The following is a 25536-nucleotide window of genomic DNA, read 5'->3' on the forward strand; positions in this document are numbered from 1 at the left end:
AGAGAGAGAGAGAGAGAGAGAGAGAGATGGGGGGAGAGAGAAAGACAAAGAGGAAGAGCGAAAGAGAGAGAGAGAGCGAGAGCGAGAGCGAGAGAGAGAGAGAGAGAGAGAGAGAGAGAGAGAGAGAGAGAGAGAGAGAGAGAGAGAGAGAGAAAGAAAGAAAGACAAAGAGGAAGAGACAGAGAGAGAGAGAAAGAGAGAGAGAGAGAGAGAGAGAGAGAGAGAAAGAGAGAGAGAGAGAGAGAGAGAGTGAGAGTGAGAGTGAGAGAGAGCGAGAGAGAGAAAGACAGAGAGAGAGAGAGAGAGAGAGAGAGAAAGACAAAGAGGAAGAGACAGAGAGAGAGAGAAAGACAAAGAGGAAGAGACAGAGAGCGAGAGCGAGAGCGAGAGAGAGAGAGAGAGAGAGAGAGAGAGAGAGAGAGAGAGAGAGAGAGAGAGAGAGAGAGAGAGAGGAAATAGAGACATTGCAATGGGTTAATTATTGATACGTTCATAAATCAAATCTATTTTTACTCATCAACCCCCGTGCATCACCTAAAACTGATTAAAACTACCATTAAAAATGAGAGATTTTCCATTACTGGTTCATTTCTGCCATGAAAAATCCATGTTTCCCACAGCAAGCTAAATGAGAGTCGTTAGCTGTACACTATAGTCCCTGGAGCATATCTGAAGTCAAACAGAGGACTCAACATGGCAACACTTTAAATCCCCATTCTGCCTTCTCTCCCCCTCTGTTTCTCTGCACAATTCACTGAAGTGTATAGCAGCATTGTACATTATTATCCCAGTCTCCTAAAGCACGTTATTATGGCAAATTATTATTATTTTCCCATTAGTCTTCTCCTCGAGCATTTTCTGCTGTAAGCCCTTCACAATGCTTACAAGGCCCTTATCACAAACTGTGTGTGTTTGAAATGGGGCCAGGGGCGGAACCACACACAAGAGTGTGCACACACAAATAAATATGCACGCACACATGCCTGGTCGTTGGAGTGTTTGAATGTAATAACAATGTAAGTGTTATGATACACTGAATGTATTTTAAAACAGAATGGAAGTACTCTGAAACACTGAAAGTGGTTCTTCAATCTGAATAATTGTGTGTTTTTAAGAGTGTTGTGAAAACACTTTTTGGTGTTTAATTGCCTATAAAAGGCAGCATTAAAACACAAAAATAATGTTTTGGCAGACTGTGTCTCTCATACAATGAAATTACTTTAAATTGCAAATGGTTTATAGCATAAATATTGATTGATTATGATTTTCAGTCAATATTTTGATTAACATTTTAAAGAAGACGCTGGGAATTGAATACTTTTCCTAGGGTAAACTTTGGCACTAATTAAAGGCTACAATTGCCAGGCCCATTGTAAGAAATAATACTTCAATCAAAATGTTTGGGGATATGTAAGTTATAACAGTTGTAACACAAGGTAACGTGTAAAGTGGGCATTCATCACTGGTATTCATGTGAGAAGGTGGATGTGAACCCTGGTCTCCTGCTTGTCAAGTTAGGTAGACTTAACATGGACTCAAGTCAACATTTTTTAAAGTCCATGTTAAATCAACTTATTTCAAGTTTGAATAGGGCCTAGGGAGAATATTTTTCTGTGAAATTCCACCCTTATTTTTTTCTGCGCTTTATTTAAACAGATTAGAAACAGGAGGAGACAGAGAAGGAGTGAAAGTTGGACATATGAAAGTGGGAATTGAACCCCTGACTGCTGGGGTAGTAAGAAGACAAATATATTTTGGAATGTTACCCACTTAAGCACACAGCCAACCATGTGAGGAACTTGGGCCCCCATATCAGAAGACAAATGTTTAAATGCAAAATGTCAACTTTAAACATTGTGCGGCCGTACTGTTCAGAATTCCCCCAGTCTGAGGCATGGAGGTGGAGAGAGGGCATTCATGGCAGGTGTGTCCTCCAGGAAACTGTATGGTGAAGTAAAAAAAAAGACAGGCATGTTTGCGGGCGCCTTCCCTGTTTTCAGGTCTTCACGAACCCAGATAAGTGAGAGCACACCAAAAGCTCAGATGAAACTCTACAAAACATACCAAGAAAGTATGTGTCAATGAAAACGTGCGTACAAAATGTTATCACATTGTAGCATTTTGGATGCTAATGCTAATAGTCCAAGTCAAACAGCCATTTTGATTCATTGATCAGTTTTATTGATGCTACATGCATAGCCACTGCCAATTTAGCCTGCTATAGCTTTGGCCTACCACACCACATGTTATTGCCCACTTTTGACATTCATATTTATATCTTGTTGCTATATTTGCATAGCTTAATCACATATGCATTTTGCATATTGATATTGATATGTTTAATAATTGTATATTTATATTGTAACTAATATTATAGTATTTGATAACCTAATTATGCTATTTCTTTGTCTCCCGGCAGAAAAACTAACATACATACTACATTACCCACCGGCTGGCCAATCCTAACCGAAGCCAATCAAGACACGAATTATAGACTAATGCCAACTGAACTGTCAACTATGAATCATATCATCTGAACAACCTTCCATGCCATGTATCATCATCTGAATATAAAGACTCAGGTCAAAAACATTAGCATAATGGATGACTGGTGGATCGCATTGAGCCCTGGGCTGAAGTTTTGTATAAGTGCTACTGCTAACATTAGCAGTCATTGACTGTATTTTTTTCCCATAAATGAGAAATATAATGCCATATTTCCGTTGATTTTGAAGAATATTAATATGATTAATACCTTACAGATCTTTGAATTGTCTTATTTTATCAATATAAAAGTGTGAAAGAACTGTTCATGTTTTGTTGTCATTTGATAATTTGCCTAAGAAAAGATAAAACATTTGAAGCTTCAAAATCATGTCTTGAAAAAGTAATTTTGTACTCATTAATTATTATCCTGGACAAACGTATTAAATTATATTTTCACAAAAATATATTTTCTCGTCTCCTTTGTTTGAGCATAATACTCCTCATAATTCAAAAAGGAATTAAACACATCATATAAGAGCAGGGAATATACAACAAGAGGAGGGGATCCCATTTACAGTATTTGGAAGAAGGGATCTAGTTCTGCACTAGACAGGCTTCGAAAAACCATCATAGTGTTTAAGAGCTTTAGAGGGAGGAAACAACACCAAAAGAGAAGGGATCTAATTCTACACTACACAACTCGAAACACTATAACAGTGTTTTCAACCTTTTCCGGGTTAATGCTCCCAGTCTCAGGTGTTGCACAACTTGATTATGTAGTGTTCCAACACACCATGTCATGTTTCAGAACACCTCAGGATGAATGTGTTTCAATACTGCAGCAAAGTTAAGGTTTTGTCTCCTTTAAAGTGGTGGCAGCTCAGTTGCCACTAGTTTTAGTGTTACAAAGCACTTCATTCGAACAGTGTAGAGACAGACGGACATACAGACATACAGTAAGACAGCGCAGGAGAGAAGCGATTGATCCAGACGCTGTATTTAATGACAGATGTGCCCAAACTAGACTCTAGTCTACGTGATGACAGTGGGCTGTTTGTATGTGTATGTGGGAGAGAGAGAGAGAGAGAGAGAGGAGAGAGAGAGAGAGAGAGAGAGAGAGAGAGAGAGAGAGGGAGAGAGAGAGAGAGAGGAGAGAGTTTTGATAAACTCCCTTATCTACTGGGTGAAAAATCACAGTGTGCCATCACAGCTGCAAGATTTGTGACCTGTTGCCACAAGAAAAGGGCAACCAGTGAAGAACAAACACCATTGTAAATACAACCCATATTTATGTTTATTTATTTTATTTTCCCATTTGTACTTTAACTATTTGCACATTGTTACAACACTGTATATATACATAATATGACACTTGAAATGTCTTTATTCTTTTGAAACTTCTGAGTGTAATGTTTACTGTTAATATTTATTGTTTATTTCACTTTTGTTTACTATCTACTTCACTTGCTTTGGCAATGTTAACATACGTTTCCCATGCCAATAAAGCCCTTCAATTGAATTGAATTGAATTGAGAGAGAGAGAGAGAGAGAGAGAGAGAGAGAGAGAGAGCGAGAGAGAGAGAGAGAGAGAGAGAGAGAGAGAGAGAGCGACTCCTCCACTGGAGTATTGTATCTACTCCTGGACAACAACAAATCTAGAGAGGCTGAAGTTACAGCAACACTCTGGAAACTATGGGGAGTGTGTGGGAATGTGTGTGTGTGTGTGTGTGTGTGTGTGTGATTACGTTCCTGTGTACAGTATGTGTGGGTGCATTCCTATGTGTGTGTGTGTGTGTGTGTGTGTGTTTGAGCCGGCTCTCTCGCCGCTCTGCTAGCTGCAGCTGACCTTTCTTTGCTTCTCTCTCCTGCAGACACATGAAAGGCAAACGAGGCAGAACTCTCTCTCACTTCCCTCCTCCCTATCTCTCCCTCTCTCGTTCTCTCCCTCGCTCTCCCGTCCCCATGGAACAAAGCAGAGCTTTGGAATAACTTATCTGTGCAACAACCAAACAGGCGAGCGAAGGAAAGAGAGAAAGAAGGGAGGAGGATAGAGAGTACTTTACAGAAGTAAAACACACTCTCTTTGAGACAACAGATCCTGAAACGCAGACACACACACACTCATAGACACAGACACACACACACACACACACACACACACACACACACACACACACACACACACACACACACACACACACACACACACACACACACACACACACACACACACACACACACACACACACACACACACACACACACACATACATAGACTGAAAGAAACACACAGAGGCAGATAACAACATAAATGGGAGTGGTTAACAATGGTAAGCTATGAAGTTATGAAGACGCTTGACAAACGTTGACCTTTGGACCATACGCCTCACTATACTTCCTCAGGAGATGATGGATGTGTGTTTATGTTTATGAGTGTGTATGAATGTGTAACTCTGGAGGGAGGAGAGGGACCAGGGAAAGAGAGACGGGCCATAGAGATGTAGAGAGGGATCTTCAGTGTCTTCAAGGGACTATAATGCAGAGGTTCTCAAAGTTGTTTACTTTTTGACCCATTAAATAAACAAAACCATGTTTCTATTCACAGTCGTCTCTAGGTAGTTTCTGTGACCCCAAAAGAACTGGCTGTGACACACCAGTGGGTCCTGATCCACCATTTGGGAAATACTGTTTTAATGGTGTAGTGACTGTATGTAGTCTTAGGGACATAAAATAAAAGGGTATGTGCATGGCTATGGTTAGAGTAATACTTACTGAAGGCTGTTGAGGATTATAGAGAAAAACTAAAAGGAAGAAAACAAAACAGTCGTTTTGTTTAGAGATGCAAGAAGCAGGTACATGGATGTGTTATTACCATGTTCCCCATGTGGAATTACCTTGCTTTACACTCTGGTTACATGTGCAATGTGCTATACTACACTACCCATAGTTCTGTGTGTATGATTAAATATTGTTCTGTGTCTACCAATCTGGCATCTGTAATTTCTCCTACATTGTGATCTTCATGGCAAAATACTTGGATTAGGATTTAGTAGCCTTTTTGTATAAATCACAAATGTGTAAGGGTACATATCTTTCTCTGCAGACATTACAGTTATTCAAACCATAGTATCCCTTTGCAGAGTAAAATATCACACAAAACAAACAAACACAAAAAGGCAGAATGGAAAGATCGAGAAGTATGACAAACTGAAGGACCACAGTCATAACATGCAGTATTGAGCTTGTTATAGAAATGGCAGGACAGGGGAAGTGAATGTATAAAACTCAACAGTCCCTTTTTTGTCCTCTCTCATGGATGTCAGACATGCCTAGACAATACCTCTGGTCTCTCCAGAAACATAGAAAAAAAATGACATTGAACTGGAAGAGGGCTTCAAGGAGTGTGCTATGAACATTAGTTCAGATCTAGCTTGCTCTATATAAGTCCATTGAGAGTTGCCCTAGAACTCAAGTGCCATTTAAAGTGTTCTATTCCATCCAATGAGTTTTGCCTCAAGAACAAACCTCCCCAAGGACATGCTGAGGAATCCTGTGATTCATATCACTCTACTGTATTCCTCACCCATTTATTTTCTCTCTCTCTCTCTCTCTCTCTCTCTCTCTCTCTCTCTCTCTCTCTCTCTCTCTCTCTCTCTCTCTCTCTCTCTCTCTCTCACTCTCTCTCTCTCTCGCTCTCTGCCCAGCCTCCCTCTCTCCCTTCCATCTCACCTGAGCGTAGTTGTTTGATGCGTCCCAGGCTGGACCTGGGTTCTACAGGCAGGAAGTCTTTGAACCAGGAGATCTCTGGGTCTGGGATGCCGCTGGCAGCACACAGCATGGTGGCAGTCCTGGTCCTCTCCACCACCTTCAGCTGGGGTCCCATGTCGATGCTGGGGAAACCAAACGGCAACAGGTCCTCTGGAGGGTTAGGAATGGGGGAAGGGTGGGAGGGAGAGAGGGGAAAGTGAGAGGGAGAAGAGATGTTGTTAAGTCACTTTGATGGCAAGTCATTTTCATTTGTCTCAGAAGACAGTTCCACAGAGAATGTGAATTAGAATCATGGAATGATTGATGTTTGGTACCAACATGAAAGATAGATTGCAGAACCCCAGTATATCATGCCTTGGTATGATCAATGTGGTTAACATAAACCTACTACACATAAGCAGTGCTGTGTGTTACGGCACCATTCTCGCAATCTAATATAATTTGGAGTCTTGTCTAACACACCACACCACACCACACCACACCACACCACACCACACCACACCACACCACACCACACCACACCACACCACACCACACCACACCACACCACACCACACCACACCACACCACACCCACAGATGGTGGCTAGACTCCCAGTCACACTTCAAACTACAATCCCTCTCGATTAATTGTTTCTCTTCGCTAGTCTAGCTGGCCAGTGGCCACTAGATTAGGTCAACTGTGTTAGCAAACAAACAAGTGATCCAGTAGGCCTTCAGTCACTAAGCCTGAAATGTCGCTGCTCCGAATCCCCGAGCCGACTAGGTGAAACATCTGTTGATGTGCCCTTGAGCAAGGCACTTAACCCTAATTGCTCCTGTATGTCACTCTGGATAAGAGCGTCTGCTAAATGACTTGAATGCAAAATGCCTGGCCAGCTCATTGTGTTAACACAGGTGTATCGCTAATACAACTGCTGATAGGCTCCAACAGGGCCTGTTGACACACATACATGTATTCCTGTGTGGTTCAGTTGGTAAGGCCAAGGTCATCGGATTCAATTCCCGCAGGGAACACATACACAACCTACAGTAAAATGTACATGCTCACTGTACTGTTAGTCGTTTTGGGAAAAGCCTCTACTAAGTGGCATATATTACGATGATATATCATATCCACACTTTACAAACAGTGGGCTATCCCCTCCTCCCCTCCCTCCCCAGAGGCCTCGGCAGGTAGGAGGTAGTAGTGTCAGCTCTAATAACTATGCACAGAAAACACTGGTATCCTCTGTGTTCCTCTGTGCCGTGAGGTGTATTGTAATTATAGCTCTAATAACTATGCACAGGGTTCCTTCTCAGATACAGCAAAGTCAATTAGGCAGTCAGATAGCAGGGAGAGGCAGGGCACAGGGGGTAATAACGACTTGTTAGCAGGCTAATTATTAGTGTACAAACGATTAGGAGGAAGGATGCCTGTGACTGTGTCCGACTGCGTTGGGGCTTTATGTTATTGCCTATGTGTGTGTTTATGCTAATTCTATCAAGGGATGGGGAGAAATACACAATGGGACACATAGAGAAAATCATACACAGGTGCATTAGACAGAGCACGCGTTTACACACACACACACATACACACACACACATTCTCTGGTGAATAGGCTTAAGCTTCTCTTTGACTGCAATCCAGATGGCCAGCCACATTATCATCCTTCCATCAGCCCTCCCTCGTTCCTTTTTCCTCCCTCCTCCTTTCTCTCCCCCTCTCCTCCAGCTGACATCATTCTCCTGCACACACGCACACACACACACACACACACACACACAAACACACACACACACACATGCCTAGACAATACCTCTGGTCTCTCCAGAAACATAGAAAAAAAATGACATTGAACTGGAAGAGGGCTTCAAGGAGTGAGCTATGAACATTAGTTCAGATCTAGCTTGCTCTGTATAAGTCCATTGAGAGTTGCCCTAGAACACAAGTGCCATTTTCCAGTGTTCTATTCCATCAACTGAGAGTTTTGCCCCAAGAACACACACACACACCACACACTTTCTCTGGTGAATGGGCTTAATCTTCTTTTTGACTGCAGTCCAGATGGCCAGACACATAATCATCTTTACATCAGTCCTCTCTCATTCCTTTCATCCCCCTCCTACTTTCTCTCCTCGTCTCCTCCAGCTGACACACTTGTCCACACACACACACACACACACACACACACACACACACAAACACACACACACACACACCTCCCCCATGCTAGGTATCATTTTCCTCTCCCTTCTGAGATAGTGCATTTGTCACCATGACAACCAATTGAGTGTCAAACAAACCCACTGAACTGGGCTCAGTTCAATTCTGTACCACAACAGAGTTCCTAACTAATGTTTCTAACAAATGTAACTATGGGCAAAACAGTCTGATGTAATACCAGAAATCTGATCTAGCTGTTATTTCTTATCTCCATGGTTCCCCCTGCCACCCATCCAGTAGTGTGTGACTGTAATATCTGTCTTCACCTGACTGTATCACTCTCTCCTCAGAGACAGAGAGCCTGTCAGATAGGCCCCACTCAGGAGAAAATAAGAGGAGGAGACAGAAATAGGAAGAAGAGAAGAGATGAGAATGGACGACAGGAGGACTGAGGAGATGGGCAGGCGTGGAAGTAAGAGAGGGGGGGGGAGGAAAAGGAGTGGGAAGAGAGGAGACAGGAGAATGGAGGGAGGAGGAGGGGAATAGGAGATGAGGAAAATAAATGAGACGAGACTCGAGTAGACTCAGTAAAAATCATTTCCACGTCGGATGCCCTGTCACCACCATTGCCTGGGTTCTGACCACATCCTGGCTAGCTGTCCAGAGGACACCCATTTGAGGGGGGATGCAAAACTAGCCACAACACCCCCGGCACTATCTGATCAATGCTAATGACCTGGCTGAATGGACGCCAGCGATACTTCCATTGACAGGAGGGAGAAACAGAAAGAAAGGAGAGAGAGGGATCGATGAGACAGCGCCTCACAGGGGCGAGAGAGAGGGAGAGAGAGAGAAAGGAAGAGAGAGAGTCAGAGAGAGAAAGTGTAACATTAGAAATCATACTACATTTTTAACAGCTAATAACATAATATTTTAAATGTTCTTATTCTCTTCAAACTTTTTGTCCGATTGTTTTCATCTTTGTTTTGTTTACTTCCCTTTGTTGGTTTTTGTCGTTTTTCTTTTGTTTATGTTTTCTCACTTGCTTTGGCAATGTAAACACGTTTCCCATGCCAATAAAGCCCCTTCGAATTGAACTGAGAATGAGATAGGCTCACGGGGGCTTTCCATCACCTCAGGGTCTATCCTGCTGGCTGCTTGCTGCTGCATGGTGTAACTAGGTGTTAATGAGACCAGACCACTGCAGTAGAACACAGAGACAGAGAGAGAGCTTTTATGTATTCTTGTCTGCTCGCTGTAATTAGATGTACAGTATATGACCTCTACACATTATACATGTGGGAGAGTTTATGTACAGTACAGTGTGTGCTTAAATATACAGTGCCTTCAGAAAGTATTAACACCCCTTGACTTTTTCCACATTTTGTTGTGTTTGTTGTGTTATACAAGATTAATGACAAATTAAACACTAATATACCTTGATTAGATAAGTATTTTTTCGCCCCTGAGTCAAGACATGTTAGAAACACCTTTGGCAACACCTTTGGGTAAGTCTCATAAGAGCTTTGCTTACCTGTATTGCGCAAAAGTTGCACATTATTCTTTTCAAAATTCTTCAATCTCTGTCAAGGTGATCATGGATAGACACCAATTTTCTTCTTTGTCTTTTTCAAAACAATACAGCAAAAATAGTAAAGAGTATCAACATAAACAATGAAACTAAATAATAAATACAAGCAAAACAGAAATTGTCATCCAGTAGGTACAGAATAATATATAAAGTAAGTATTCAGAGTTGTGATATTGCATTGTCAAGATGATATTATTAGTTAATCAGGTATTCCTGGTTTGTGAATGAGATCCATTTCTCCCAGTTACTTTCGAATACAGGTCTTTGGAGTCTTGAGGCATATGTCATGTCAAGCTTTCCATATTAAAGATTTATTGGATTATACTTTGCCATTCTTCAAATGTTGGTGCTTCTACTTTAAACCATTTCCTTGTAATGGCTTTTTTACTTGCAGCAAGGATCACTTTTATCAGGTATCTGTCACTGCCCGTCACACTCTCTGGAATATTACCAAGATACATTACAGGGCAAGTTCTAGGGACTTCATATCTTAGGACATCTTTTAACACCGAACATACATTATCCCAAAACAAAGACATCTTCTGACATTCCCCCAAAACATGGGTGCGGTTGGCATCTACATGGCCACACAGCCACCATTATGGCTGTTGTATACTTAGCTGTTGACTTTTGATTCTAGGAGTGATTTAAAAAAACTGGTCATATTTTTCCAATACAACTCTCTCCATGTTCATGAGTTTGTAGAAGTATGTTGAGTACTGCATATATTGTCCCAGTCTTCCTCTGAGATGGCTATATTCTGTTCCTTTTCCCATTTTGCTTTAATATAAAGAGTTGAGTCTTTTCAGGCCATGACAGAGTGAAGAGATTGTCTTGGACATTACCAGTTTATATGCACTTAAAATCACATGGATAGTCATATTTGGTATTGGAGAAGGTTCTGAAATTTTGATATATTTTTCAACATAGTCCCTTAAAAACAAATAAAGAGAGTCGCACACACTATGTATAAACTCCCAGTAATTTATTGGGTAAGAAACCACCAACGTTTCGGCATCACCGTTGGTCAGCACCTCTACACTAAATAATGTTCTCTGGGTATCCTTTGGGTGGTGGACCATTCTTGATACACACGGGAAACTGTTAAGCGTGAAAAGCCCAGCAGCATTGCAGTTCTTTACACAAACCGGTGCACCTGGCACCTACTACCATACCCCATTCAAAGGCACTTAAATATTGTGTCTTACCCATTCACCCTCTCAATGGCACACACACAATCCATGTCTGAATTGTCTCAAGGCTTAAAAATCCTTCTTTAATCTGTCTCCTCCCCTTCATCTACACTGATTGAAGTGGATTTAACAAGTGACATCAATAAGGGATCAGAGCTTTCACCTGGTCAGTCTATGTCATGGAAAGAGCATGTGTCCTTAATGTTTTGTACAGTGCCTGTGGTTGTGTATATATACCCTTATAGTATCTCTCAAATGGTTTTTCTATGTCTTCTGGATCATGAAGTAGATTATTTGTTAGAGGATCTCTGATCTTATGTATTGTATTTACAATTTGTTGCTTGAGTAATCGTCTAGCCAATCATTTAGTTGCTTTGGGGCCAGATTCATAATATGTTTGTTTTAGGAATCTAGATTTCTTCTCTATTTCATCTGTATATTTTCTATCAAGTTTACTCCTTAGGTCTTTGATCTGTTCTAGTATATGGGGATATTTAGTATTTTTATACAATATGCTTGACCTCATCTTTACTAGATGCTGTTCTTCTACTAATCTCACTGCAACTCCCCTCCAAGTCTCCGACCACTACTTTGTATCCTTTTCTCTCTCGCTCTCCTCCAACACTACTCACTCTGCCCCTACTCAGATGGTAATGCGCCGTCGCAACCTTCGCTCTCTCTCTCCTGCTACTCTCTCCTCTTCCATACTATCATCTCTTCCCTCTGCTCAATCCTTCTCCCTCCAATCTCCTGATTCTGCCTCCTCAACCCTCCTCTCCTCCCTTTCTGCATCATTTGACTCTCTATGTCCCCTATCCTCCCTGCCGGCTCGGTCCTCCCCTCCTACTCCGTGGCTTGACGACTCATTGCGAGCTCACAGAACAGGGCTCCGGGCAGCCGAGCGGAAATGGAGGAAAACTACACTCCATGCGGACCTGGCATCTTTTCACTCCCTCCTCTCTACATTTTCTTCCTCTGTTTCTGCTGCTAAAGTCACTTTCTACCACTCTAAATTCCAAGCATCTGCCTCTAACCCTAGGAAGCTCTTTGCCACCTTCACCTCCCTGCTGAAAATCTGTCTCCATGGCGAAAATCTGTCTCCACACCACGTGCTCTCACCACTGGTGTCCCCCAGGGCTCAGTTCTAGGCCCTCTCCTATTCTCGCTATACACCAAGTCACTTGGCTCTGTCATATCCTCACATGGCCTCTCCTATCATTGCTACGCAGACGACACACAATTAATCTTCTCCTTTCCCCCTTCTGATAACCAGGTGGCGAATCACATCTCTGCATGTCTGGCAGACATATCAGTGTGGATGACGGATCACCACCTCAAGCTGAACCTCGGCAAGACGGAGCTGCTCTTCCTCCCGGGGAAGGACTGCCCGTTCCCTGATCCCGCCATCACGGTTGACAACTCCGTTGTGTCCTCCTCCCAGAGTGCAAAGAGCCTTGGCGTGACCCTGGACAACACCCTGTCGTTCTCCGCTAACATCAAGGCGGTGACCCGATCCTGCAGGTTCATGCTCTACATTACAACATTCGCAGAGTCCGACCCTGCCTTACACAGGAAGCGGCACAGGTCCTAATCCAGGCACTTGTCATCTCCCGTCTGGATTACTGCAACTCGCTGTTGGCTGGGCTCCCTGCCTGTGCCATTAAACCCCTACAACTCATCCAGAACGCCGCAGCCCGTCTGGTGTTCAACCTTCCCAAGTTCTGTCACGTCACCCCGCTCCTCCGCACACTCCACTGGCTTCCAGTTGAAGCTTGCATCTGCTACAAGACCATGGTGCTTGCCTACGGAGCTGTGAGGGGAACGGCACTTCCGTACCTTCAGGCTCTGATCAGTCCCTACACCCAAACGAGGGCATTGCGTTCATCCACCTCTGGCCTGCTGGCCCCCCTACCACTGCGGAAGCACAGTTCCCGCTCAGCCCAGTCAAAACTGTTCGCTGCTCTGGCACCCCAATGGTGGAACAAGCTCCCTCACAACGCCAGGACAGCGGAGTCACTCACCACCTTCCGGAGACACTTGAAACCCCACCTCTTTAAGGAATATCTGGGATAGGATAAAGTAATCCTTCTACCCCCCTTACCCCACCCCCCCAAAAAAATATCAAACAAAAGATTTAAAAAATACACACAAAAATTCTAAAAAATAAACAAATATTATTGTAAAGTGGTTGTCCCACTGGCTATCATAAGGTGAATGCACCAATTTGTAAGTCGCTCTGGAATAGAGCGTCTGCTAAATGACGAAAATGTAAATGTAAATGTGCTACAGCCAGTATTCGGCACACACACACAAACACACAGCCCTATATTTCCCAGAAACAAACCGAGCACCAGAGCTTTGAACCCCTCTATCACCTTCATCTAAAATAAATATCTCACTTAGTTTCAATGGAAAATGAGCCCCCCTAAGAACAAACCTAGGGTAAACCCTGAATGATTATGATCCTTCCCCAATTAGGTACGATTTAGCTGTCATCTGGGGTAATTCTCTACCTCCTAGTGTCGACATAAAAGAGCCTAAAGAGATTTAGGGAAACACTTTCAATGATAATGTCCTCTTTATGGTAATAGACCTAGACATTATGCTCTCAGTCTTTACTGTCATACTGTATATCTATCTGCCCCTGTCCCCCGTCCCCGTCTCTGATCCATACAGATGACTTAGCCCCAACTGCTACAGACAACACATGCCTACATGCACCTACTAATATAGTATTATGTTGCCACTAGGGACTAGGGCAAGGCCATGTTCGATAGAAATCGGTCTGCACACTTATCAAGTTAGAACCAGACAAGTGGTGTCTGCCGTGTGCAAGATCAATCACACATGTGGTCCTCTGTAGCTCAGCTGGTAGAGCACGGTGCTTGTAACGCCAAGGTAGTGGGTTCGATCCCCGGGACCACCCATACACAAAAATGTATGCACGCACGACTGTAAGTTGCTTTGGATAAAAGCGTCTGCTAAATGGCATATTATTATTTATTATATTATAACATACTGTACACAATCATCTGAATCTCTATTTACAGTGTTGATCCCCTTCACATTAATTTTTACTGGGACTCCCCTTCATTCCCCTCCCGAGCTCTGTTACCACCATGTAATATTATTGTCTGATAATCTCAATTGAACGTTTTGGTGCTTGCAGTCCTGAATGCTGCATCAGAGACCTCTGCATCCCACCAAGGAACACTCTGGGGGCATCACTTTTTACAACACTTTTACCAACACGTCTCCTGCACCACAAGAGGCGCTAGCACTCCGGAGCACTTATACTCTACCCACAGTAATGTATACAAGACCATCCCTCGCTCTCCCTTCGGCAAATCTAGTGCGGAAGTGGTCCGACAAAGTGTACGCTAAGCTACAAAACTTATTCGCTAGCACAGACTGTAATATGTTTAGTGATTCATCCAATAACACTGAGGAGTTTACCACACATCAGTCACGGGTTTCAGCAATAAGTGACCATACGTAACTACCTAAGCAAAAGCCATGGATTACAGGCAGTATCCGCGCCAGCCTAAAGGCTAGAACTACCGCTTTCAAGGAACAGGACACGGACATGGATGCTTACAAAAAAGCCCATTACGACCTCTGACGAGCCATCAAAGATGGAAAACGTCAATATAGGACTAAGACAAAATCCTACTACACCGGCTCCGATGCTCGTCGGATGTGGCAGGGTTTGCAGACTATTACGCATTACAAAGGGAAACCCAGCCGTGAGTTGCCCAGTGATGCAAACCTCCCAGATGAGCTGAATGCCTGTGTGATCTTGCTCTCCGTGGCCGACGTGAGTAAGACTTTTAAACAGGTGAACACTCACAAGGTCGCTGGGCCAATTGGAATACCAGGGTGCGTTCTCAGAGCATGCGCAGAGCAGCTGGCAAGTGTCTTCACAGACATTTTCAACATCTCATTGTCCCAGTCTACACACCACTGTCCCTGTTCTAAGAACTCAAAGGTAACCTGCCTAAATAACTATCGTCCAATAGCACTCACATCTTTAACCATGAAATGCTTTGAAAGGCTAGTCATGGAGGACATCAACACCATCATCCCAGACACCTTGGACCCATTCCAATTTGCATACCGCCCCAACAAATCCACAGATGACGCAATCTCTATTGCACTCCACACTGCTCTCTCCCACCTGGACAAGAGGAATACCTATGTGAGAATGCTGTTCATTGACTACAGATCAAGCTCATCACCAAGCTCGGGACACTGGGACTGAACACCTCCCTCTGCAACTGGATTCTGGACTTTCTGACAGGACGCCCCCGGGTAGTGAGGGTAGTTAACAACACATATGGCATGCTGATCCTCAACACGGGTGCCCCTCAGGGGTGTGTGCTTAGTCCCCTCCTGTACTCCCTGTTCACCCTCAAGTTTGCTGACGACACAACGGTAGTAGGCCTGATCACAGACGATGATGAGACAGCCTACAGGGAGGAGGTCAGAGACCTGGCAGTGTTGTGCCAGGACAACAACCTCTCACTCAGCGTCAGCAAGACTAAGGAGCTGATTGTGGACTACAGGAAACGGAGGGGCAAGTACGTGACCATCCACATCGACGGGGCTGTAATGGAGCGGGTCGAGAGCTTCAAGCTCCTGTGTGTCCACATTACTAAGGACATAACATGGTCCTTTCACACGAGCACAGTCGTGAAGAAGGCCTCATCCCCCTCAGGAGGTTGAAAAGAATTGGCATGGCCCCTCAGATCCTCAAAATGTTATACAGCTGCACCTTTGAGAGTATCTTGACTGGCTGCATCACCGCTTGGTGTGGCAACTGCACCGCCCTCGATCGCAAAGTGCTACAGAGGGTGGTGCTGATGGGCCAAGCTCCATGCCATCCAGGACCTCAATATCAGGCAGTGTCAGAGGAAGGTCCGGAAAAAAAAGGCAAACACCCCAGCCACCCAAGCCATAGACTGTTCACTCTGCTACTGAACGGCAAGCGGTACAGGAGCGCCAAGTCTGGGACCAAAAGGCACCTGAACAGCTTCTACCCCCAAGACATAAGACTGCTGAACAGTTAATCAAATGGCTAGCCAGACTATTGCATTGACCCTTTTTTGCACTGACTCTCTTACACTGACTCTATGCACACTCACTGGACTCCACCCACACACGCATACGTACTTACACTAACACTCCAATGTGCACACACACACACACACAGACACACTTTCACAATGTCCACATACGCTGCTGCTACTCTGTTTATTATCTATCCTGATTGCCTAGTCACTTTTACCTCTGCCTACAGTACATGTACATATTACCTCGATTACCTCAACTACCTCGTATCCCTGCACATTGACTCGGTACCGGTACTCCTTGTATATAGCCTCGTTATTGTTATTTATTGTGTTACTATCTCCTATTTTTGTTTGCTCATTTAAACTCTGCATTGTTGAGAAAGGGCTCATAAGTAAGCATTTCATGGTAAAGTCTACACCTGTTGTATTCGGCGCATGTGACAAATGCAATTGGATTTGATTCTATTTGATCAGACAGTCTATGTCGTAGCATATTTGTCATAGTGGTTGAAAATCATTCTCTACCACCCTTCTTCCTAGCCCCTTTTCTCTGGAAATGGGGCAGTGGGAGGTGTTGGTAATCATGGATGAGTACACACACACGCACACGCACACACACACACACACACACACACACACACACACACACACGCACACACACACACACACACATTACTGCAGTGATGAGAATCTCTCGCCCACTGGAGGTTTAAAACACGCAGAACTGCAGATACTAAAGCCTCCCCTAGGCTAGGCACTACGAAACACCACAGTGTCCAGAGGGAGAGAGAGAGAGTGGGGGTGGGGTGGGGGGGGGGGGGGGAGAGAGGAATAAATATATAAAGATGTGGTATACTGTACTTTGGATGAGCTAGCTAGGTGGAGACAGAGAGAGAGAGAGAGTGGGGGTGGGGTGGGGGGGGGGGGGGGAGAGAGGAATAAATATATAAAGATGTGGTATACTGTACTTTGGATGAGCTAGCTAGGTGGAGACAGAGAGAGAGAGAGAGAGAGAGAGAGAGAGAGAGAGAGAGAGAGAGAGAGAGAGAGAGAGAGAGAGAGAGAGAGAGAGAGAGAGAGAGAGAGATGGCGAGAAATATAGCGAAGGAGAGAGAGGGAGGTGTGAGTGTCTAAATGAGATATCTCCTCTGCCCAACCCCAGTTACCACAGCATGCTACATAAGCTTCCCTCCATTAGCAGTCAGAATAGAGTAGCTCACTTCCTGTGGCCAACCACAAGGCTTCTGTAGAGTAAATCCCCTAGGGAGAGTACGGAGTGGACAACCATTACAAGATGCTACTCTACATGATCTTATAAAGTCTTATGTAGCTTCATAAGAGAGCTGTGAATGTAACCCATACCCCACCCACCAAGGGCCGGATTAAGAAATCATAGGCTCCGGGGCTTTGTTAAAAATATTTTTTTTAATAAGCCTTTTTTTAAAAATGCATTTCATGCAATTCTACATCATTTACATGAATCTTTTTTAATACCATACAAATGACCAAAATGAGTAGCTAGTCTGATCAATCTGGTGAAGCACGAGGCTAGCTAACCCACTACCTGGACCAATAAAGCTAGCTAGCTAGCGGGTAGCTACTGGTAACTATTAGCAACTGTGGATAGTTGTTTCAATGTTATTTCACGCTTAAGAGTACCTGTAATTATGCCAGCTAGCTACCTACCATTCAGCTGTTTTTCTAACCTCATTATCTGAAGCGTTAACGTTAGGTAGTTAGTAGCTACTGTACTTGAAATGTAGCTAGCTTGTTGCTACCTGGATAGCTAACTAAACAATAGCTGGAACGACCTAGCTGTAATATTTGGAGACGCTTTCTCTCCGTTGGGACAGACGCGAACTGGCTGAATCGTTTCAGTGGCTAGCTTTACACGTAACTAGCTAACAGTAGCTACTAAGGGTAAGTTATAACCTACATTTATTTTTATTTTATTTTTACATACTGGTAACCAGAGTCGTTCAAAAGGAATTCAAGACATGGGTGACTAGTTAACGTTAGCTTGGCTCTCTCTGTGTGTTTCATACCGTGGGAGGAGGGTTTTGTTCGTTGACAGAGAGCAATGGCTAGCTAATATGCTAACTATTCTAGCTAGCTAACTAACTGGCTGAATAAGTTGACGACTTACTCAATCAAACTGTCAAAACTAACCCCAAAACTTTACACAACATTAGACACGGACACTAATGATCTGTTTAGCGTGTTAACACACTATTGGTAGTTTGTTGTAACCGTGTATTGGTGCTAAACCATGTTATTGGAAGCTAGCATGCTAGTTAGCTATGGCGTCATAGGATATGGTGCCCTGGGCGGTTTTCACGGAAGAATACTGTACCAAGTTAGCTAGCTGAATAAACTAAGTTAGAGTCTATTCCTAGAAAACATTGAACCGCTGTAGTTTACAACAATTATAATGTCTAAAGTGGAAGTTGGGAGAGTTATATTTGAGTGTTTCAGTGAAACGTAAGTGAGGGAGGCCCCACTCTCTCGCTTTCCCAGATGTTTAGTGAATTTCATTCCGATCCCCTTTGCATTATTGTAGCCTTTTCTGTAGCCTGTCAACTATGTGTCTGTCTATCCCTGTTCTCTCCTCTCTGCACAGGCCATACAAACGCTTCACACCGCGTGGCTGCTGCTACTCTAATCTGGTGGTCCCTGCGCGCACGACCCACGTGGAGATCCAGGTCTCCGGCAGCCTCTGGAACTGCTGTTCTGCGGCCAACAAGGCAGAGTTCATCTCAGCCTATGCTACCCTCCAGTCCCTCGACTTCTTGGCGCTGACGGAAACATGGATTACCACAGAAAACACTGCTACTCCTACTGCTCTTTCCTCGTCTGATCATGTGTTCTCGCATACCCTGAGAGCATCTGGTCAGCGCGCCGGTGGCACAGGAATCCTCATCTCTCCCAAGTGGACATTCTCTCTTTTCCCCCTGACCCATCTGTCTATCTCTTCATTTGAATTCCATGCTGTCACAGTCACTAGCCCATTCAAGCTTAACGTCCTTATCATTTATTGCCCTCCAGGTTCCCTTGGAGAGTTCATCAATGAACTTGACGCCTTGATAAGTTCCTTTCCTGAGGATGGCTCACCCCTCACAGTTCTGGGTGACTTTAACCTCCCTATGTCTGCCTTTGACTCATTTCTCTCTGCCTCCTTCTTTCCACTCCTTTCCTCTTTTGACCTCACCCTCTCACCATCCCCCCCTACTCACAAGGCAGGCAATATGCTTGACCTCATCTTTACTAGATGCTGTTCTTCTACTAATCTCACTGCAACTCCCCTCCAAGTCTCCGACCACTACTTTGTATCCTTTTCTCTCTCGCTCTCCTCCAACACTACTCACTCTGCCCGTACTCAGATGGTAATGTGCCGTCGCAACCTTCGCTCTCTCTCTCCCGCTACTCTCTCCTCTTCCATCCTATCATCTCTTCCCTCTGCTAAATCCTTTTCCCTCCGATCTCCTGATGCTGCCTCCTCAACCTTCCTCTCCTCCCTTTCTGCATCTTTTGACTCTCTATGTCTCCTATCCTCCCGGCCGGCTCGGTCCTCCCCTCCTGCTCTGTGGCTTGACGACTCTTGACGAGCTCACAGAACAGGGCTCTGGGCAGTCGAGTGGAAATGGAGGAAAACTACACTCCCTGCGGACCTGTCATCTTTTCACCCCCTCCTCTCTACATTCTCTTCCTCTGTTTCCGCTGCTATAGCCACTTTCTACCACTCTAAATTTCAAGCCTCTGCCTCTAACCCTAGGAAGCTCTTTGCCACCTTCTCCTCCCTGCTGAATCCTCCACCTCCTCCCCTTCCCTCCTCCCTCTCTGTGGATGACTTCATCAACCATTTTGAAAAGAAGGTTGACGACATCCGATCCTCATTTATTAAGTCAAATGACACCGCTGGTCCTGCTCACACTGCTCTACCCTATGCTTTGACTACTTTATCCCCTCTCTCTCCAGATGAAATCTTGCGACTTGTGACGGCCGGCCGCCCAACAACCTGCCCGCTTGACCCTATCCCCTCCTCTCTTCTCCAGACCATTTCCGGAGACCTTCTCCCTTACCTCACCTCGCTCATCAACTCATCCTTGACCGCTGGCCATGTCCCTTCTGTCTTCAAGAGAGAGAGAGTTGCACCCCTCCTCAAAAACCTACACTCGATCCCTCCGATGTCAACAACTACAGACCAGTATCCCTTCTATCATTTCTCTCCAAAACTCTTGAGCGTGCCGTCTCTAGCCAACTCTCCTGCTATCTCTCTCAGAATGATCTTCTTGATCCAAACCAGTCAGGTTTCAAGACTGGTCATTCAACTGAGACTGCTCTTCTCTGTGTCACGGAGGCTCTCCGCACTGCTTAAGCTAACTCTCTCTCCTCTGCTCTTATCCTTCTAGACCTAACTGCTGCCTTTGATACTGTGAACCATCAGATCCTCCTCTCCACCCTCTCCGAGTTGGGCATCTCCGGCTCTGCTTACTCTTGGATTGCTTACCTATGGTCTCTCCTATCACTGCTATGCAGATGACACACAATTAATTTTCTCCTTTCCCCCTTCTGATAACCAGGTGGCGAATCGCATCTCTGCATGTCTGGCAGACATACAGTGAGGGAAAAAAGTATTTGATCCCCTGCTGATTGTGTACGTTTGCCAAATGACAAAGACATGATCAGTCTATAATTTTTTAATGGTAGGTTTATTTGAACAGTGAGAGACAGAATAACAACAAAAAAATCCAGAAAAAACGCATGTCAAAAATGTTATAAATTGATTTGCATTTTAATGAGGGAAATAAGTATTTGACCCCTCTGCAAAACATGACTTAGTACTTGGTGGCAAAACCCTTGTTGGCAATCACAGAGGTCAGACATGTCTTGTAGTTGGCCACCAGGTTTGCACACATCTCAGGAGGGATTTTGTCCCACTCCTCTTTGCAGATCTTCTCCAAGTCATTAAGGTTTCGAGGCTGACGTTTGGCAACTCAAACCTTCAGCTCCCTCCACAGATTTTCTATGGGATTAAGGTCTGGAGACTGGCTAGGCCACTCCAGGACCTCAATGTGCTTCTTCTTGAGCCACTGCTTTGTTGCCTTGGCCGTGTGTTTTGGGTCATTGTCATGCTGGAATACCCATCCACGACCCATTTTCAATGCCCTGGCTGAGGGAAGGAGGTTCTCACCCAAGATTTGACGGTACATGGCCCCGTCCATCGTCCCATTGATGCAGTGAAGTTGTCCTGTCCCCTTAGCAGAAAAACACCCCAAAAGCATAATGTTTCCACCACGGTGGGGATGGTGTTCTTGGGGTCATAGGCAGCATTCCTCCTCCTCCAAACACGGCGAGTTGAGTTGATGGCAAAGAGCTCCATTTTGGTCTCATCTGACCACAACACTTTCACCCAATTCTCCTCTGAATCATTCAGATGTTCATTGGCAAACTTCAGACGGGCCTGTATATGTGCTTTCTTGAGCAGGGGGACCTTGTGAGCGCTGCAGGATTTCAGTCCTTCACGGCGTAGTGTGTTACCAATTGTTTTCTTGGTGACTATGGTCCCAACTGCCTTGAGATCATTGACAAGATCCTCCCGTGTAGTTCTGGGCTGATTCCTCACCGTTCTCATGATCATTGCAACTCCACGAGGTGAGATCTTGCATGGAGCCCCAGGCCGAGCGAGATTGACAGTTCTTTTGTGTTTCTTCCATTTGGCGAATAATCGCACCAACTGTTGTCAACTTCTCCCCAAGCTGCTTGGCGATGGTCTTGTAGCCCATTCCAGCCTTGTGTAGGTCTACAATCTTGTCCCTGACATCCTTGGATCCTCCCAGAGTGTAAAGAACCTTGGCATGACCCTGGACAACACCCTATCGTTCTCCGCTAACATCAAAGCGGTGACCCGATCCTGCAGGTTCATGCTCTACAACATTCGCAGAGTACGACCCTACCTTACACAGAAAGCGGCACAGGTCCTAATCCAGGCACTTATCATCTCCCGTCTGGATTACTGCAACTCGCTGTTGTCTGGGCTCCCTGCCTGTGCCATTAAACCCCTACAACTTATCCAGAATGCTGCAGCCCGTCTGGTGTTCAACCTTCCCAAGTTCTCTCATGTCACCCCTCTCCTCCGCACACTCCACTGGCTTCCAGTTGAGGCTCGCATCTACTACAAGACCATGGTGCTTGCCTACGGAGCTGTGAGGGGAACGGTACCTCCTTACCTTCAGGCTCTGATCAGACCCTACACCCAAACGAGGGCACTACGTTCATCCACCTCTGACCTGCTAGCCCCCCTACCTCTACGGAAGCACAGTTCCCGCTCAGTCCAGTCAAAGCTATTCGCTGCTCTGGCACCCCAATGGTGGAACAAGCTCCCCCACAATGCCAGGACAGCGGAGTCACTGACCACCTTCCGGAGACACTTGAAACCCTACCTCTTTAAGGAATTCTTGGAATAGTATAAAAGTAATCCTTCCTCCCCCCCACCATAAAAAAGTGGTTGTCCCACTGACTATCATAAGTTGAATGCACCAATTTGTAAGTCGTTCTGGATAACAACGTCTGCTAAATGACGTAAATGTAAATGTAAATGTCTTGAATTCAAACAATCAATAGCCCAGGCCAATGAAGCAACACACAGATAGTACAATAGCAGGAGGATATACAGCACCAGTCAAAAGTTTGGACACACCTACTCATTCAAGGGTTTTTCTTTATTTTTACTATTTTCTACATTGTAGAATAATAGTGAAGACATCAAAACTACGAAATAACACATATGGAATCATGTAGTAACCAAAAAAGTGTTAAAAAAATCAAAATATATTTTATTTTTGAAATTCTTCAAATAGCCACCCTTTGCCTTGATGACAGCTTTGCACACTCAACCAGCTTCACCTGGAATGCTTTTCCAACAGTCTTGAAGGAGTTCCCACATATGCTGAGCACTTGTTAGCTGCTTTTCCTTCACTCTGCGGTCCGACTCATCCCAAACCATCTCTATTTGGTTAAGGTCGGGGGATTGTGGTGGCCAGGTCATCTGATGCAGCACTCCATCACTCTCCTTCTTGGTAAAATAGCCCTTACACAGCCTGGAGGTGTGTTGGGTCATTGTCCTGTTGAAAAACAGATGATAGTCCCACTAATCCCAAACCAGATGGGATGGTGTATCGCTGCAGAACGCTGTGGTAGCCATGCAGGTTAAGTGTGCCTTGAATTCTAAATAAATCACAGACAGTGTCACCAGCAAAGCACCCCCACACCATAACACCTCCTCCTCCATGCTTTACGGTGGGAAATACACATGCAGACATCATCCATTCCCCCACACCGCTTCTCACAAAGACACGGCAGTTGTCTCCAATTTGGACTCCAGACCAAAGGACACAAAGAATAAATTTCCACCGGTCTAATGTCCATTGCTCGTGTTTCTTGGCCCAAGAAAGTCTCTTCTTCTTATTGGTGTCCTTTAGTAGTGGTTTCTTTGCAGCAATTCGACCATGAAGGCCTGATTCACACATTCTCCTCTGAACAGTTGATGTTGAGATGTGTGTGTTACTTGAACTCAGTGAAGCATTTACTTGGGCTGCAATTTCTGAGGCTGGTAACTCTAATGAACTTATCCTCTGCAGCAGAGGTCTTCCATTCGTGTGGCGGTCCTCATGAGAGCCAGTTCCATCATATCGCTTGATGGTGTTTGCGACTGCACTTGAAGAAACTTTAAAAGTTCTTGAAATGTCCCGTATTGACTGACCTTCATGTCTTAAGGTAATGATGGACTGTCGTTTCTCTTTGCTTATTTGAGGTGTTCTTGCCATAATATGGACTTGGTCTTTTACCAAATAGGGATATATTCTGTATACCCCCCTACCTTGTTACAACACAACTGATTATCTCAAACGCATTAAAAAGGAAATACATTCCACAAATTCACTTTTAAGAAAGCACACCTGTTAATTGAAATGCATTCCAGGTGACTACTTCATGAAGCTGTTTGAGAGAATGCCAAGAGTGTGCAAAGCTGTCATGAAGGCAAAGGGTGGCTATTTGAAGAATCTCAAATCTCAAATATATTTTGATTTGTTTAACACTTTTTTGGTTACTACATGATTCCACATGTGTTATTTCATAGTTTTGATGTCTTCACTATTATTCTACAATGTAGAAATAGTAAAAAATAAAGAAAAACCCTTGAATGATTTGGTGTGTCCAAACTTTTGACTGGAACTGTATATAAAAATAGGAGACAGATTGCAAAATATCATTGAATGTAAGTCTACACCTCTGGTCACATAAGTTCAAATTCGGAATGTACACAGATCTCTTGAGGAAAAATAGTTTATGGCTCATAGCATGTGCAAGAACACACAAACACACTCATGCACGCACACACGCACGCACACACGCACACACGCACGCACGCACGCACACACACACACACACACACACACACACACACACACACACACACACACACACACACACACACACACACACACACACACACACACACACACACACGCACACGCACACGCACACGCACACACACACACACACACACACACATCCTGAAGGGCTATAGGGTTTAGGTAGTAATGTCCCACAAATACAGAGTGGGGGATTGGGTGTGTTTGTATAGTGATGACAGGCCTATGAACAGATGGACAGGAGGCTATTCCCCAGGCTACCAGCCTTCTGCTGAACACCAAGCCTGCCAAATATATCCCTCCCTCCTTCCCTCCTCCTCATTCTCTTCTTCTATACCTCCTCTCTTCTTTCTCTCCCCTCCCTCTCCATCCCTTCTCCTGCTGTGTCACTACTCCTCCCCCTCCTCCAGCACTGAGTCCCCGTCCATCTTTCCCCATATCCCCTCTGTCTCTCTCCTCCCTACATCCTGCTGTGTATCCCTCCCTCAATCCCTCCATTCCTCTCTTCCTCGTCTTCCCTCCTGCAGAACTGGGTCCCTGTCCAAGCCCAGTTCTAATCCTCTGCTTTCCCATGTAAAAAGGAGTCGTTACACCATCCATCCCTCTTCTCTCTCTCGCTCTCTCGCTCTCTCTCTCTCTCTCTCTCTCTCTCTCTCTCTCTCTCTCTCTCTCTCTCTCTCTCTCTCGTTGGAGTGCATGCTGGGAGTGAGTCGTGAAGCAGGAGTGATTGTGAGAGCGACTGGAATTATTTTCACTCTATTGGGTTTTGGTGTGTATATATATATATATATATATATATTGATTAGTTTAGTTGTTTTAAGGTTATCTTGTCTAACTATCACTAA

The 25536-nt window shown here is 44.5% G+C and overlaps 1 protein-coding gene across 1 annotated transcript in view; it reads right to left on the reverse strand.

Annotated features, from left to right (window-relative positions):
• LOC311146941 (receptor-type tyrosine-protein phosphatase S-like) overlaps positions 1–25536 on the reverse strand; it is a gene marked incomplete at both ends in the record, with an annotated part of 55272 nt that overhangs the window by 22007 nt on the left and 7729 nt on the right. The window contains one exon of the mRNA XM_084183556.1: positions 6217–6405. Coding sequence (XP_084039682.1) covers positions 6217–6405 — 189 coding nt within the window. The remainder of the gene's footprint in view (positions 1–6216; positions 6406–25536) is intronic.

Source organism: Coregonus lavaretus (genome assembly GCF_964263955.1).
Source record: "Coregonus lavaretus genome assembly, chromosome: 19".
Classification (NCBI taxonomy): Eukaryota; Metazoa; Chordata; class Actinopteri; order Salmoniformes; family Salmonidae; genus Coregonus; species Coregonus lavaretus.